The sequence below is a fragment of the Stegodyphus dumicola genome, chromosome 5 (genome assembly GCF_044657685.1).
Source record: "Stegodyphus dumicola isolate Sdum_Otavi_A_Nest chromosome 5, ASM4465768v1".
Taxonomy (NCBI): domain Eukaryota; kingdom Metazoa; phylum Arthropoda; class Arachnida; order Araneae; family Eresidae; genus Stegodyphus; species Stegodyphus dumicola.
In genome coordinates this window covers 210,338,878-210,356,325 of record NC_140772.1, presented here as the reverse complement: position 1 = coordinate 210,356,325, position 17,448 = coordinate 210,338,878, and the positions used below count along the sequence as shown (strand labels likewise).

General features: G+C 29.9%; 1 protein-coding gene across 1 annotated transcript in view; it reads right to left on the bottom strand.

The window, feature by feature from the left end:
• Ufl1 (UFM1 specific ligase 1) overlaps nt 1-17,448 on the bottom strand; it is a 63,174-nt gene that overhangs the window by 31,272 nt on the left and 14,454 nt on the right. Inside the window, exons 3-9 of the mRNA XM_085817622.1 lie at nt 11,242-11,368; nt 11,038-11,152; nt 7,779-7,909; nt 7,618-7,676; nt 6,997-7,143; nt 5,052-5,227; nt 2,980-3,159 (exon numbers count right to left, since the gene is read on the bottom strand). Coding sequence (XP_085673748.1) covers nt 2,980-3,159; nt 5,052-5,227; nt 6,997-7,143; nt 7,618-7,676; nt 7,779-7,909; nt 11,038-11,152; nt 11,242-11,368 — 935 coding nt within the window. The remainder of the gene's footprint in view (nt 1-2,979; nt 3,160-5,051; nt 5,228-6,996; nt 7,144-7,617; nt 7,677-7,778; nt 7,910-11,037; nt 11,153-11,241; nt 11,369-17,448) is intronic.

The window sequence follows — 17,448 nt, the reverse complement described above, 5'->3', positions numbered from 1 at the left end:
TAACATGGATAGATTCCCTTACAAAGTCTTCCACAAGGGCATCCCTTCTCTTATACAGAAGATGCTTTACCATATTCAAATTTCAAATAACCTTCTTATACTCAGGTTATCCCTGCAGATTACAACTCTACATAATAAGTCTCTCAAGCTAACTCCTGAATTATCCAACAGTGATCTGTGATCAGCAGTGATCCAATACCACGTATTTCCTTTTCACTAACATTATGGCAATCTACCTGGAATAAGTTTTCACATGATGTCGTTCATTCCAGATTCCCACATGCTTCTGATGATAGAATTTGATGATACTGTCAGCAGTGCACCCAGTAAATCTTCATACAGTGCGATAGTTTCTGTTTCCTTAACATAGTGATTACACTCTTGAGACTCCATTCTTTCATTACTGAGCAAGCAGGTAGCATTGAATGAGAAAAGTCCATTTACAGTAAATCAGACTATGCAGGAACAAACATGTGGTATAAGCAAAAAGCACTATTTCCATTTCACAATGTATATACAGCACTGCTGGCACTATTAAAATTTTAACTCATACATTTCAATCACTTTGTTATTTTAGAAATCTGGAATTTACTATTATGATCTGAAAACTACTATTGTATTAAACAAGGTGGTAAATGTTATGTGAATGTAATATTTTATGTGTCAAAGAAGAGCTGACTCAGAGAGTAAAAACTAATAATAGAAATCATGCATTAAAATTAATCATTCTAATCAATCACTTTCTTTAATAAATGAAGCCTTATTTCTGAAGTCCGCCTCCCATTTTGTTAGAGTCATCATAATTTAATGCAATTCATACATTTTCAAATATTTATTAATTTCAAATGTAGGCATTAGGCTGCATGGCTCAAAAACTCAAATATGCAAATTCTAATAAAAGTATATTAAATATCTTTTATAGAATATTTTGAAATTAAATACTTAAGTTAACTATTATGGCTTAACCCTCTGGCTGATCATCCCACAATTTCCACAAAATTTGCTCATCCCGCGGGCATATGTTTTTCTTCTTTTATTGAGGAGCGCATCCCGTTTTTTCCCCGTTTAACCATTGAAATAAATGATATATAGTATTAGGTGTTTAGTTTACACTTTGGCCAACAGATATTGTTAGTTGTCCACTAAATTGCGGCATTTGAAGGCACGTGGTATTAGTGCTCAAACTTCACTTTTTGCCGCTTTTTTCTTATAGAAATGGCTGCTAGAAAACGTTCAGCGATTATCTTGAATATTTAATTAAATTATTGAATTATTAATTAGATTTATTGAATCTTGTGCAAAGACTGTGAAGTTGGACTTTGCCTTGAACCCTGTTTTGAACTCTATCATACTAAACTGCATTTCTAAGGTATTTTTCCCTTAGCACTTTATATTTTCTTAAATTTTATACATTTTACTTTTTTTTAATTATGCAATAAATAGAAATTAATTGTAATTCAACTGAAATTTATTTAAAAAAAGTTTTAAGTTAAACATCTAAAAATTCAAATGACAATCTCTTTAAAGTTAAATGTGACTTCCTTGATATTTTTCTGCTTTCTTGCTATTTTTTCTTCTTTTAAGTGTAAAAATAAATCTCAGGAAGTTCACTTACACAGATATGTTAATGTAATAATTTAATAATTAAAAACATTAATATAATTAATACCAAATTTCATCACCTGCAAGCAACTCCGATTTTAATAGTTTAAACACACTAACATTATAAAATACTGTATTTACTCTAAAATAAGACCCACTTGAATAAAGGACTCTCCTTATAGTTTAGGATAAATTTTAGAAAATAAAAATGCAAGTGAATACTTGATGAAAGCATAGTTCTGATTAGAGTACATTCATTTTGCATTAAAATAAAAGGCAAGCTACCTAATCAAATATGGTACTTACTATGGTATAAAAAGGAAAAATCATGTTGCATTATTACTTCAGATATTTGTTTTCAGCCATACCAAGAACCAGTATAGTGAATGCAGGACTAAACTGAAATTGCTCAACGCTGCTATTACAATTAACAATAACTATGCAGTTTACAGTAATTTAATTGTATGGCTTATTTAGCATTTAAACAAAGACCCTGCCAAATTTTATAATAAAAATGCAACTAAAAATAGGGAGGTCTTATATTCAAGTACAGCATTAACAATCTCGCCAATCATCCCGTGATTTCCACGGGCAACTCAAATGTAGCAAAATTTGCTTATCCTGTGATTTCCGCTGGCATATGTTTTTCTTCCTTTATTGAAGAGCGCATTTTTTTCCCCGTTTAAACATCAAAATAAATTATATACAGTATTAGGCCTTTAGTTTATGTTTTGGCCAACAGATATTGTTAGTTGTTCACTAAATTGGAGGCACATGGTATTAGCACTCAAATTTCACTTTTTGTCGCTTCTTTCTTACAGAAATGGCTGCTAGAAAACATTCAGTGATTATCTTGATTATTTAATTAAATTATTGAATTATTAATTAGATTAATAATTAGATTGATTATTAATTAGATTTATTGAATCTGGTGCAAAAACTGTGAAGTTGGACTTTGCCTTGAACACTGTTTTGAACTCTATCATACTAAACTGCATTTCTAAGGTATTTTTCCCACAGCACTTTATATTTTCTTAAATTTTATATATTTTACTTTTTTATATTATGCAATAAATAGAAATTAATTGTAATTTGACTGAAATTTATTTAAAAAAAAGATTTTTTTTTTTTTTTTTTTTTTTTTGGTGATAACATCTGAAATTGGATTTCCTGGAAACTTAGTTTCTCATGATAAAAAACTATATAAAAGTATTTTCTAGAAAGAAAAAGTGAATTTTTCAATTCTCCAATATATATAGATTTAAAATATTATAAAAAAATAGGAAGCGATTTTGGTCCACAAATTGTGCAGTCAGAGGGTTAATTTAAAAGTCATTGAGAAAATCAAAACACATGATATAACATTTCAAAACTTACTTCTTGAGCTTTACTTGGCATTAATGCAGCAAATGTAGCCTCAGCCTTTTTAATAAAATCATCACTAACTACAATAGTATCACAATAGACATGAACAATGCCTTGCTTAGACATTGACTTTGTAACTGCACTTATCATCCCATGGCAGTCTTCAGTAGTGAATCCAGATGGCAGTATTACCTAGTAAATTAGGCGAAGAAAAAATAATACAGTTCAGTGTCAGATATGCATGTAAATCGCATATCCTTTACACACATTTTCATAAGCACACATAAAAAACACAATACAGTCAATGTAATAAGAGTTTTAACTGACACATTAAACAACTGACTTCATTTACTTCAGTTATATTTTCTAATAATCAGTTACACAAGCACATATAGTATGTAAAAAAATACAATATATGTAAAAAAATATTCAGTAACTCTGAGTTAACATTATATTCATGTTGTCATGTTGTTTAACAACTGATGGTTGAAAGAGTTACAGCTGCCAACCTCAAAATATGTAAAACTGGGTGTTTTCTTTCACACTACGAAGAGGTGCCAAGTAAAAATAACTCTAAATTGATTTAAATTCTTTCTACAATGCATGATTCAGATTACTGAATTATTTATAATATCATCATGACGTAAAATATATTAATATTTAAGTAGATATTCTAAATTTTATGTTCTTTGGCTAGTTCAATTAATAATTTTCTTGCACCTTTATATTGAGAAGATCCTGAGTAGGGAAGATGGCTTTTATTTATCAAAGCTTTTTTAATCTGATAAAAATAAAATGAATAGTTAGTGTACAGTGCGCAAAAAAGGGGGGGGGGACTGTTCTATATCTTATTCACATTCTATATCTCAGTCATTGAGAAAATCAAAACACATGATATAACATTTCAAAAACTTACTTCTTGAGCTTTACTTGGCATCAATGCATCAAATTTAGCCTCAGCCTTTTTAATAAAATCGTAACTAACTACAATAGTATCACAACAGACATGAACAACATGTTCTATTGGGCCGATTGATGAAATTCAACTTGCGATTTTCATGTCTCAAAAGCGCGACTTAGGATATGTATTAGATTTATATATAGCATTATTCTAATATAGGTATTTTTACACATTCTGAAATATGAAATTTTTAAATGGATATTATGTTTTAATAGTTCTATTTTATTTATAGTTAATATAATTGATTAAAAGGAAAAATTAAAGTAATCAAACATAACTAAAAGTAAATATAATTTTTATTTTGCGATTTTCTTCTGAATTCAAAATGAAAATAACTCAGGAAATGATCATACAGAATGTAGAAAGAACCATGAGAATGCTTTTTTTTAATGGTGTGGTGTCACATAAAAAAAATGTGGTTTATCTACTGGTTATATGATTAAAGCCAAAAAAGCACATGAAGGGTATCTGCCATAGGGCTTTCGAAGTCAAACTGGCTCGTATTCATGAAACACAAAATTTACAGGAACATGCAATAATTCCTTAATTATTTCAATAAAATATCAAAATAATTATTACAGTACAAAGTCTTTAATTCGGAATGATCTATAATCCGGACCTCAAAGCTACAAACTTTCTGCGCATGCGTAAACGTTATGCATACGCATAATACATTTACGCATGTGCGTTTAATGTATAACAGATGATATAAGCTAGGCTAAAATTATCTATTTCAGTTAATGTTGCTGATTGCATTGTTCCTTAATCTTAGAATTGGATCCGGCTTATTATTTTTTGCAGACTGTTAGAGCAATTTTATAAAAAGTAAGCTTGAACTTTCGATTATGTCAAAAAAAAGTTTCCGATCCTGGAGCTGCCAAAGGATCTACAAAGCGAAAGCATGCTTCGATGTCCATCAAACAAAAAGTGGAATTGCTGCAAAAAATGGATAAAGGCATATCCTTTGTTTCTCTAACCATTCCGAAATCTGTTTATCAATTTCACGCTGCTGTCTAATCCAGAATCGCTGAAGTCTCGACGAGTCCGGATTTAAGGTTTTTACTGTATTTCAAGAAAAAAGGAATGTAATAGACAAAACTGAAATATGTTAAATTCATTTTACCATAACATCAACCCATGTTCCATAATAAAGTACTTCTTCAATAGCCGCTTCTAATTGATTTAAAATATTTTTTCCAACACAGCATGTACTTAAAAATGTCAATGGTTCCTCCTTATATTTTTTCCGAATGTAACTTTTTGCATCCTGGATACCAAGCCTTGATAAAGAATCATATTCTATAAGAAAATAAAGTATTAAAATTATTATAAAATTCTGATTAAAAATTGTAAGAAAAACACTTTTTTCTAAACAAATGAAAATGCACAAGTTAAGGAGGAAAAATCATCAATACATCTATATGCTATCTGAATATATGATACAACCAGTTGCATTTGTAATAAACCCACATAAATTATTAGTCACACAAAACAAAAGATACTAGTATACAAAAAGACCCTGTTAAACTCTGTTTCAGTGTTGTCCTATAGTAGAGGCTTCCTAAAATTGGCAGTATCTGTATTGCTGGATTAGTTTAGATTTTAAAGCTGTGAAAGGTCAGTCAACACTTCTACTAGGAGGTAATGCTAATGAAGACTTTAAATTAAAACCATAGCTTGTTTATGATTTCAAAAACCCACAGCATTAAAGGTAATTTCAAAACCATCTTTTCCAATAATTTGGGAGTCCAATAAAAAAAATCTTGAACGACTATAAAAGTTTTCAAGAATTAGTTTACCGAGCATTTTTGCCTATCTGTTAAATGGCAACATACATTCCAGTAGAAATTTTTTTTTAACATCTTCCTTAATCCAACTAATGGAACAAATTTTAAAACTGATGCAGATGATAAATAATCTGTTAGTGATTTTACGAAAAACTACAATGCTATGGATGCTGAAGATAACATCCCTCTTTCTTGGAATGAGGTGATCAAGAAATGTTTGAAAGGAATATGGAAGAACGTACAGTTCGAATTCCACATGACTTTCTTGTACGGCCTAGTAAATTATACCCATTTTTTATGCAATTTCACTTAAACGTATTTCCTAGAATTTCATTAGATGTATATTTCTCATTCAATAAATCAGTTCACACAATCAATGAATATCTGCCATGCAAGAAAACACTTCAATCTATGGGACAAACCTGTACCCTTTCCAAGATATTAAGCTTCAAAAAGTTTTTCATCAATTTTTCACCAGTCTTTTCGTTTACCACTCAAAAATGTGGATCCTTGACACTATCATTTGTATTTTCTATATTGTTCACTTTGAAAACAATTTCCTGTTCACACATATCAAAATTCACCTTTAACATACTGGTAATTTTAGCCATTTGAACGGGTTGACTGCATGGGTGTTTTCTATGATTTTCCCTACGGGTAATGTAAATACAATCAGTTTTGTTTAGAAAGATGAATGAAGGATCCCAGTTCTAGTAAAAGCAAAGTAAAAGAAGTTGAATATGAAATAAACTTAATGAAGTGATATAATTAAATCAACTACATAAAAAAAAAAAAAAAAAAAACTTTGCATTATCACTAAGCATTTATAATGCTGACACTAAAACAGAAAATAATTTTTAAAAATTGGAAATGCATAAAAGCTAAAATCAATACATTAAACAGCTTAATTTGTAATTACTGAAGAAAAAGGCTCCACAATATTTGGAAAGGCAAAAAATCTTACAATTTAATGAATAAATTTGTAAATTTTATGAAAGTTTGATAATCTAGGATTAACTAAAGGTGTGGAGGAGGAGCTTAGTGGCAATATCTTTTTAAAAAACTGCATACTCTTGAATGCATATATTAATTTTCAGTGAAGATAGTAATTTTTACCTTTATACAAAAAAGTTTAGTTAAAGCAAATATTGCATAATTGGCAAAAACGTTATTCAACACAATTTTGTAACAGTATTTCAAAGGTTAAATGTTTCAAAGAGTAATAGATCAAAATAGCAATTACAATTATACGGAATTTAATAACAAAGCCGAAAATAGTACCTAAATAACCATTTTGATCATAAAAAGCATCAATCCAATCATTTTGAGATTTTGCATAAATATCAGGTATAAAAATAGCTCTCTCAGATTTTCCACCTGAAATGCTAGCAGCAAGTCTTCCTTCTTTAATCAACTCTTCAGCAACACCTAAAATTATTTTGTTCCAATTAAATTTTACAAAATTATACATTTGACACACACAACAGGCAATTTCCATAAAAGATGATGTTCAAGAATTATTTAATTTCTAGATTTAAGCATTGTAAAAAGATAAAAACATTTTAAATACAAATTCAAAAAGATGTTAAACTGAATTAGGTGAATATGTAATGGCATATTTATTAGCTTACAACAACAAAAAAAAATTCTTGTGAGCCAATAAAAATATCATAGTGATTCATTTAATTTAATTTAAAAGTCACACTACACATCATTAGGATATAGGATAATATGTATATTTTCAGTAAAATTTCTCCAGTGATTTGGCAAATACATAGCTTACAAATACAAACATAAATGTAATTGTATAATACAACAACCACAAACCAACATTAATAAACATTTCACATTATTAATACTTTAATTAAAAATATTTTTCTCAGAAAATTGAGGAAAACTTACGATGGAAGAGTTTTTCTGGAAACTTGAAGTAATTGATTAGATTAGAAATGGGTACAGGCCTAAAAATAGAAAATAATTTTAATTATGAAATAATTAAACACAAATATAATTTCTTATTATTACACTCCAACCACCCCCAATTTTTTTAAAAATTAAATTACCTAGTCAAAGCAGACAAAGCACCCCTTATCCTAGCTGTATGTTGAGCAACATATGCATCAGTGAAAATAGTTCTGGAATCACTACTATCAGCATGACCTTGGATTATTGTTCCAAGTCTTTCATGTATAGCCTATAACCAGAAAATTAATTGCTATTTTGCAGTAATTTTTAACAACAAAACAGAAAATAATAATAAAAAAAATTCTATGAAATGTTAAAAAAATACTTTCCAATTTATACTGGTAATTTAATTTGATATTTAGTATAAAAATATACAGTATACATACCATATTTACTTGCATAACAGTCACACTTTTTTTTGTCAATTTTTCGTGGTCTTGGTGCAGGGAAATCTAGTACACACTAACATACACTTTTGGCGAATTTTTCCACTTCAAAACGGGGATGTGAGTATTATGCGAGGGTGACGACTACCCAAGTAAACACAGTATATATATATATATATCTGATATTTTCCAGCAGTCGTGAGGAAGCTTGGCATCAAAGTGCAGGCATTGCTTTTACAGAGTGGTAAGGCAAAATCCAAATGATGAGAAAAGATAATTTAGCTTTAAAGTGCACATCTTTATTCCATAGCTTTAATTCAATTTTCACCGTTGATCATGCTTTACTTCACATGAAATTTTCCAAACTACACATTCAATAGCGATTTAAACTAAGTATGATTGAATTTAAACTTTCTGTGTCATAATTAATTCTAAAAAAAGGAAAGATAGATTAAGCAGCAGTGAGATGTATAGCACAGGAGGAGAGGCAAGCTTCTGTCCGCAAAATGGTGCGCATTCGTTATTTATAGTAGCGGTTACATAATAGGCTAGAATGTTCTCAAAGGTACTGGTCTGGGGGGGGAGATTTTAAATTGCGGAAAATTAATTGGAGGTTGTGTATTCGTGTAGAGCAAAGCCGTTGTATTTTTTTTATATTTTACATATTTATATATATATAAACACACACACACACACAAAATTAAAATAAAAATAAAGCAAAATATAAAATCATTTCAAGCATTTTCATGCATTCTTCCACTTAAAATTTATCAGTAAATACATAAAGAAATTTAGAGCACAAAAACCAAAAACTGAAATTTAAATAAATTAAAAAAAAAAACACCTGTAAATGCAGAATTAGAATTCTGAAAATGTTGAAAGAAAAATTAAAATAAACCATTATAAGAAAAAACAAAAATAAATAATGTAAAAAAAAAATAACATGAAAAAAGATCAATCCAATAAATTCCAACATAATGTCTTCAAGGAGGAGGGTATGTCGAAATTTATCAGAACTCCTCTTCCAAAAGAAAATCCTTGCTTTTTTATATCCAGAATTAGCTGATGAACCTTTTCCAATATATTTTTTTAATCTTAACAGTTCACCCGAAAACTCTGGTCCTCTTCAAAGCAAGGAAAAATGGCAAAAATACAAAGTAAAATCATTCATGAAGATTTTCCCTATTAAAAATAAACATACATAGAATAATAATAAAAAAATTAAAAAAAACCTTCTACAAAGTTAACAAATTAACAAAGTTAACAAATTCTTGAAACTGAAAATAAACTGCAATGTAGTTCCCCAAAAATTATGTAGTTTACTTGCATCCATTTTATCTATGGCATTGCAAATGGAGAAGCTACCCAAAGGAGGTGCAGAGAAAGTTTCCCAAGCATTTCGTCTGAGCAGGTGCTCCATTTTAATCTGCAACCTCAGAAATAAAATGCATATTGGTGAGCTTAGTGTTCCCACAGTGATGCATACCACATGAAATCTGCATGAGGGATAACAATTTATGCCAGCACAAGACTTTAAGCTACCACGCAATAGCACCCTGTACCACACCTCAATGTGCCATTTCGGCACACATGTTCTGTTACAAAATCTGTTTACTTCAGCCATCTCTACCTGTCTTTAAATTTTTTGCCACATACTGTTGAATCCCCTTGCATAAATATGTGAGGTAAAAATATGAAAGGCAAAATTCTAACTTGAATTTGCAATAATCCCTTAACTTTCCATTTTATTTTGGCTAGATCCCCTTTCTGTTTTAAAAATAAGTGCTTATAATAAATTTATAAACTGGGTCATTTTCTAATTTATACAAGTTATATGATTCTTACATAACAAATAATGACACAGGATCTTATATACATGTTTCAACCAATAATGATTTTAAATCCCTTTGGATTTGAGAATCGAAACTTTTAGCAGTCAACAAAAGAATTAAGGACTAAAATTCGAATTCCATACAATCAACTTTCATCATAGACACATCACATTCCTGCTCCTGTTTGCTGTCCTGCAAACATTTATTCACTTAACTCTCTCTTTCACCAATCGCAGTTTCATTAGATGCTGAATACACAAAAATATAATCAAGAATGTGTCTGAAGATTGCTCCTATCAGTGGCATAGCTAGGGTGGGGCAAGGGGGACATCTGTCCCTGGGCGCAGCATCCAAGGGGCGCCAAATTGATGCTACGAAATTTTTAATGAAATGTTTTCCAATCTTGGCACACAGAAAAAGGTGCAAATTCTTTAGTTGTCTCTGGACGCTGGAAACTCTAGCTACGCCCCTGGCTCCCATTAAGCATGGTTCATTTAGTGTATTATTATGTATAATTCATATTAAGACTTTGCTTCTCAAGGATAAAATAAAATGTATTAAAATCATCATGACTGCTAACATCTTTTAGACACCAAGCATTATCTCTCTATAAGTCACCTTCTCTGCTGCAACATCAGCCTCCACAACATATACATATATATATAATTACAACACAATTCTTTTGAAAACAAAATTTAAACATGCCTAGTATTTTTAAACATTAAGCTGCAGAATTATCATTAAAGACATAAAGTAAGAAATTTAGAACTAATTTTTCACAAAGATCAAAAATTGAAATTTCAATAAAAAAATTAGTTCTAAATTTCTTACTTATGTCTTTAATTATATATATAATATATATATATACTATATATAATATATATACTCTATATAATATATATATATTTGATTTAGAAATACAAAACAACATGTATTTCACTATTTAACTATTGTGATTTTATATGGCACAGTTTATTATTATTATTATAAATTTTTTTTCAATTCAGCAAATTTTACGACTTTAACAGAAGTAATTTGTATATACAATAAATTAAATGAGAGAGACAATCTTTCTTTCACAATTTTATTTTAACAAACAACAGAAGATTAAGAAAAATTTCATAATAATAAGTCCATACCTCTTCTAGGAAGTCACCGGGTAAATCATATAGCTTTGTTATTTCTGTAATAGATATTTCTCCAATCTGGTGTAATTTTTCATTTACCTCTTCGGCAATATGATCCAAATATTCACTACATGGGAAAAAAATATTAAATTAATGATGTAATATATATATATATATATATATATATATTAATTTTGGTTAAAATGAAATAATTACTTTGTAATAAGTTGTCCCAAAATAAGTCGAACTTCAGGTTCATTTTTAGCATAATCACTGGCTTTCGCTTCTACATGGTTATAATCAACTCCTATGATTTGAGCAAGGTCAACCAAATTTACTCGGCCTACAAGAATTTAATTATTATGTTTGAAAAATATCAAAATATATATATAAATTTCATGCAAATAAAAGCATATAATTGTCATACAGCATAATGCATACACAATAAAAAGAGATAAAAATTGCTGTGGTTTTTTTAGACAAATTATTTAGTACAGTAAGTTATTCAAAAAAATTTTGCATTTGATGCTGTGACATATTCAAAAATTCAAATCTCATTTCCATAAAATTTATTACTTCTCTTAAATACAGTGAAACCTCCTACGATGACCGTCAGTAGTTTCATATAACTTTGATCTTCTGGAAAGATGGTTGCCTTTTGGAAGTAATAATCAATACTGACGTTCATTTATGTTTCTGAAATACTAATTACCCATAGAAGGTGAATGTCATGAGAAGTTTCAGTGCATTTTGGAAAGGAAAGTTGCACTGCTACCCTTGTTTGGAAATTCCCAATTTATTTAATAGACATTTACTCCCCTTAAATAACTCACACACTGATAAGTAAATTATGGTCAAGTTGCAAAAAATAACATGACATTGTATATAAGAAAAAAAAAAATAAAAAAAAAAAATAAATAAATAAAAAGCTGCATGTTTTAATACTATCACTTAAACAGAAATTACCACACAAAGTTCAATGTCAGCACAAACTTCAAATATTTTTCCAAAGGAGGATATATCAATAAGCAAAAGTCAACAAATAGGCAACCTGAAATGAAATGTACAAAAAAGAGTAAGATTTTAAGAAACTGACCAGTAGTTTGAGCATGAGAAGCTAACAGGATGGCAGATACAGCCACATAATGAAACACAATGATTGCCCACCAAGGGCTAACACAGATAAGCTATAAAGATGGGCACATATTTCAACTGTCTTGGGGTCATGCAATGAAGAGTGACATGGTAAAAGAGGAGCAAACAAATACAAAATGCATGGCCATGCAATAACTACATAAAACAGGTCTGTTTGCTTAATGATAAATATGATGGGTCATATTAACACCTGCTCACAGAAGATATTTTCAGTAGTTTATAGAACATAAAAGAGGATAAGAATAGGGGGATGAAATTGTTTATTGAAGACAAAAATCTAGTTTCATTAAATTAGCAGGAGGGAAAAAATAGCAAGCGGCAGGGCCATTCCTAGGAAATTGGCCACCCACGTGCTTTCCTAAGATTGCCACCCCCAAATTAAAAAAATATACTCAATGATTAATAAAATTTTTATTTCATACTTACTAAGTACTTACATATGACAAATTGTATAAAAAGTACTTACATATGATAAGTACTTACAAAGAACTGAATGAATTTCAAATATTTAGGTGTGGTATCGGGACAGTCCGGCCATCCCTGATTTTCACTGACCACATACGTTTATGTGCTGCACTCCTGCTAGGAACGCCCCTGGCAAGGCAGACTGTATCATAAATATATTGAAAGCTAATGATATATAAATGGCACTGTTCTTCCCTGAAATGGCCTTATGGTTTATAGAATACAAATAATAATAATAATAATAATAAAGAAAATAAAGAGAGAGAGAGAAAAGAGGACATTATAATGCAATTACAATTAATACAGAAATGAGATTAAATTTCCCAAAGTTGAACTATCCTAATACTGTAAGCTCATCAGTTTTATGTTCGTGGAAAATAATGGCCCACCCTACTAAACTGTAAATGCTGAACAAGATGGAAGGAGAATTAAATGCTCAGAAGAAAAGAACTGTACTTAGAATTTATAATAGTGATGCCTTGCTTAACAAAACAGAAGCAGTATAAAATGCTTAGATAAGAAGAATCTTTCATCAAAGAGTGTTTTTACAAGCAATTTACAAATTTAAAAGCTTTTTGAATTGTGGTAAAAGTAACAAAATCTGTACTATAATGTTTTAACTTATGAACTTCAGAATCTTTATTTACATTACCATTCTCTGAACAGATATAGTCTGTTTTAGACATTATTTTAGCCAAATCTGTACATTCAATTACAGTATCAAGTCAATGTTCTACTACTCAGACTAAATCTTAATAATCAAAATTAATTTTGGCAATACATTGCTCCATTCTTTCATGCGATATTCAGGCTACCAATTAACTGTAAGTTATTATCACTAATTAATTGTAATTAAGATGTTTCCTTTAGCATGACATTCTTATCAGGATTTGATTAGGAAGTAAGTTTTAAAAAGAGAAAATATAAATACTGGACAAGTTAATAAACAGACATGGGAATGATCTAATGACACAGGAATCAACTATGAGCTTAGCCAGAATACAGGACTTCATAAATAATATTTCAATAGTGCTATTATACACTTACAGGGTTTAAACCTGCCAGTTATGTTTATCAAAATTAACTGTGAAATAGATATCCTGTATAGTTTAAGAACATGAAAATGATGTGCTGAAAACAAGAATAACCCTTTTAAAACTCCTATGCACCCATAAGAGGACCTGGGAAAAACTTGAGATGCTATATATATCGACTATGGCAGAAGAAACTGGGGTAAACAAAAAATGAGGAAGGCATGAACAAACAACACTCGTGATGCTGCTAACGCAGATAACAGTTTATATTTGAAAATAGATGTTTTATTATTTCTGCAATAAAATGCAATAGCACTTAAATAACTTGTTAAAAAAATTTAGCAAAAAGTGTGGTTTAATTCATATTCATTTACAATATATTCCCCTGTGTTAATTAATTATGGGTTTGTGGGTTTTTTTCTGGTGCATAATGTGAAAGGCTATCATACCCACCAACACATGGTTAAATTATGTCTCCTTGTTCAAAATTGGGTAAATTCTAAATAGCAACTAAAGTCATACATCGAAGACAATTACTGCTATGATACAGATGGACCAGAACAAAATTACAATGTGAACTAAGGAAATACAGTAATGAACTCTGCTTCATGCCATGATGAAGACATAAATGAAATTTACATGATGATTTCAGATATAATATAAGGTAAAATCCCAATATGTAAAAAACACATAAAATACATTCCTTATCCATAAAAATATTTAAAATATATTAACACTCTGGCTGCTTATCCCGCGATTTCCACGGGCAACTCAAATGTAGCAAAATCTGCTCATCCCACGATTTCCGCGAGCATGTGTTTTTTTTCCTTTATTGATGAGCGCATTCCGCTTTTTCCCCATTTGACCACTGAAATAAATTATATACAGTATTAGACGTTTAGTTTACATTTTGGACAACAAATATCGTTAGTTGTCCGCTAAATTGGGATGTTTGAAGGCACGTGGTATTACCGCTCAAACACGACATTTTGCCGCTTTTTTCTTACAGAAATGGCCACTCGAAAACATTCAGCGATTATCTTGATTATTTAATTAAATTATTGAATTATTAATTAGATTTTTGATTAGATTAATAATTAAATTGATTATTAATTAGATTTATTGAATCTCGTGCAAAAACTGTGAAGTTGGACTTTGCCTTGAACCCTGTTTTGAACTCTATCATACTAAACTGCATTTTTAATGTATTTTTCCTCAGTGGTTTATATTTTCTTAAATTTTATAATTCTACCTTTTATATTATGCAATAAATAGAAATTAACTGTAATTCGACTGAAATTTACTTAAAAAAAATTTTTTTTGGTGATAACGTTTAAAAATTGGTATTTCTGGCAACTTAGTTTCTCATGATAAAAATCTATATAAAAAATATTTTCTAGAAAGAAAAATGCATTTTTCAATTCTCCAATATATATAGATTTAAAATTTGAAAAAAAAAAAAAAAAAAATTACACAATTTTTGAAACTATTTCGGTCCACAAATAGAGCAGTCAGAGGGTTAAACTACTTTAAAAACCACTTCAGATCAAGAAATAATACCCAGTTTATTTTAGATACTGAAAAATATTAATATCAGTATCGTGATTGATTAAAAGGTCAATAGATATCTGATATTGATTAAAACGCTTCACATAAAATAGGTTAAAACTAAAATATTCCACTAAAATAAGTCACACTGACAGAAAAGCATCACAACTTGAGCAAATAGATTCACTTTTCAATAAATAATTATAAGTAATTAGATAGTGAAAACAATTTCTCATTCTTAGCCACTTTCCAGTATACCACTCTATGCTTTACAGTTCTCAGTTTGTTATTTAGCTAATCACCCCAGAGTAATTGCCACACATTTAGGATTTTGAGTTTTATGATGGTGCTGACATTTCTAAAAGGACTGAATCTACTGGCTAGTTCAACAGCAGACTTTACCAGTTCATTACATTTTTATTCCTGTATGTCTGGGAACTCAGCAATAAAGAAATTCATACCCATGGTTCCTTAAGTTTATATTTAGTCTTCAGGAGGAGTAGTAGTCTAATTTCAGAACTAAAAAATTCCATACATCAATAAATTCTCCTAAAGTTTCTAGATTACTGCATGAGTATAAATTAAGAACTTCGTCTAGCATAACTTAGAAATGAATGGCAGTATAAAGCAATGATATGCTCATTACATAATGTTTCCCAAAGTACTTTTCTGAAATGGACAAAAGATTTAATTCAGAGATAATGCCTCGACAGAAGTTCAAAGTCTTGCATGCTGAGACAGAGACATTTACTTGTCCTACTTTTGTAAGCACAATAAGCAGATATTGTCAATAAGATGGTTTTTCTATAAGGATGCCCCAGATTATAAACATTTCATATTTTTAGTTAAGCAGTTAAAAATGGAGATATGTTTTGCAGTTCACCAGAACAAGTGCTAATAACTATAAAGTGAGGAATGTGAGCTACTTTAAATAACATTACCGTTTTATTTGCGCAAGTCCTCAGTTTTTTTTTTTTTTTTTTTTTTTGTCCCAGATGTGATATCAGGTTTATCCACTTCAAAGGAAAATAAAGATTCAAACCTGGTGACCCTAACCATCCCTGGAGTTTAACAAGAGGATCATATTCTTGCACCAGGGCTAACTAGGTCTATGTGCAGTATGAAGCACACAATCAGCTTTGCTGAAAGCAGAAATTCTTGAAATCTTATCCCTAAACCATTGATCTTAAGAGCAAGTGATCAACTGATACTAGTAGAGGTAGCGAAATGCCTCCTAATCCAAACTGAAGTAGAGGCCAAAAAGCAGTGTGTGCAGGATAGTATCTTGTCACTCAATTAATATGACCCTTCTTTCCAGCCTCACTGGTCACAACACACAGCAAACACAAACTATGGGGTTTGCTCTCCAAGAGACACTAGTAATAGCATCTTACTTTGAGCTCCAACTTCTGAGAAGGAAAACTACAAGAAAGAAAAAAATGAAAAAGTAATAGATAAGAAAAGTCAAAATGAAAGATATAACTTTGCTATTTTTGTTACTGATACGAGCAGAAATTCAGTTTAAGCATTCACAAATATAAAAGAGACTCATAATGAATACACTAAAATATACATACATACACACATGACTAAGATTGTTATTTCAAGCACAAAAATATGCTTCTTAAATTATCCAGAGAATGACTATATATTTAAGTTATATATAACTGAAATTGCAAACTCACAGAATACAGCCCTTATATAGATCAACATCACCAACATATTATTACAGGAAATTTAAAAAATATAGAAGATAGAACTTTAAGGCAATTTATGAATCTCGACACCAAATTTTGACCCACTTACAAAGTTAGCAAAAAATTCTGCATCCAACAATTCGAAAAAAATCTAGATTTTTTCATAGTCTTCTCCAGCTACAAAACTAACTTACCTACCACGACTTACCTAGAATGGAAAGAAGCAATGCTCAGCAACCTCAAAAGATGTATATCAAAGAACACATAATAAACAAGATTTAGACAAGAAAGTTATTGAAGAATTTTCACCATTATGAAGACTGAACTATTACAAAGCCAGTAACAACTTTAGTGTCATTTGAAAAGTTTTCTACTATAATCTGATCAAAAAAAAAAAACTCCATGGAGCAGTTACCTATCATAAACTTAAAACTATGGTGAATATCCTGCAAAGACTGCAATTTACCAAAGACTTAAACTTACCACAAATGAATTTTACAACAGATTCTACAACCTTTATGCAT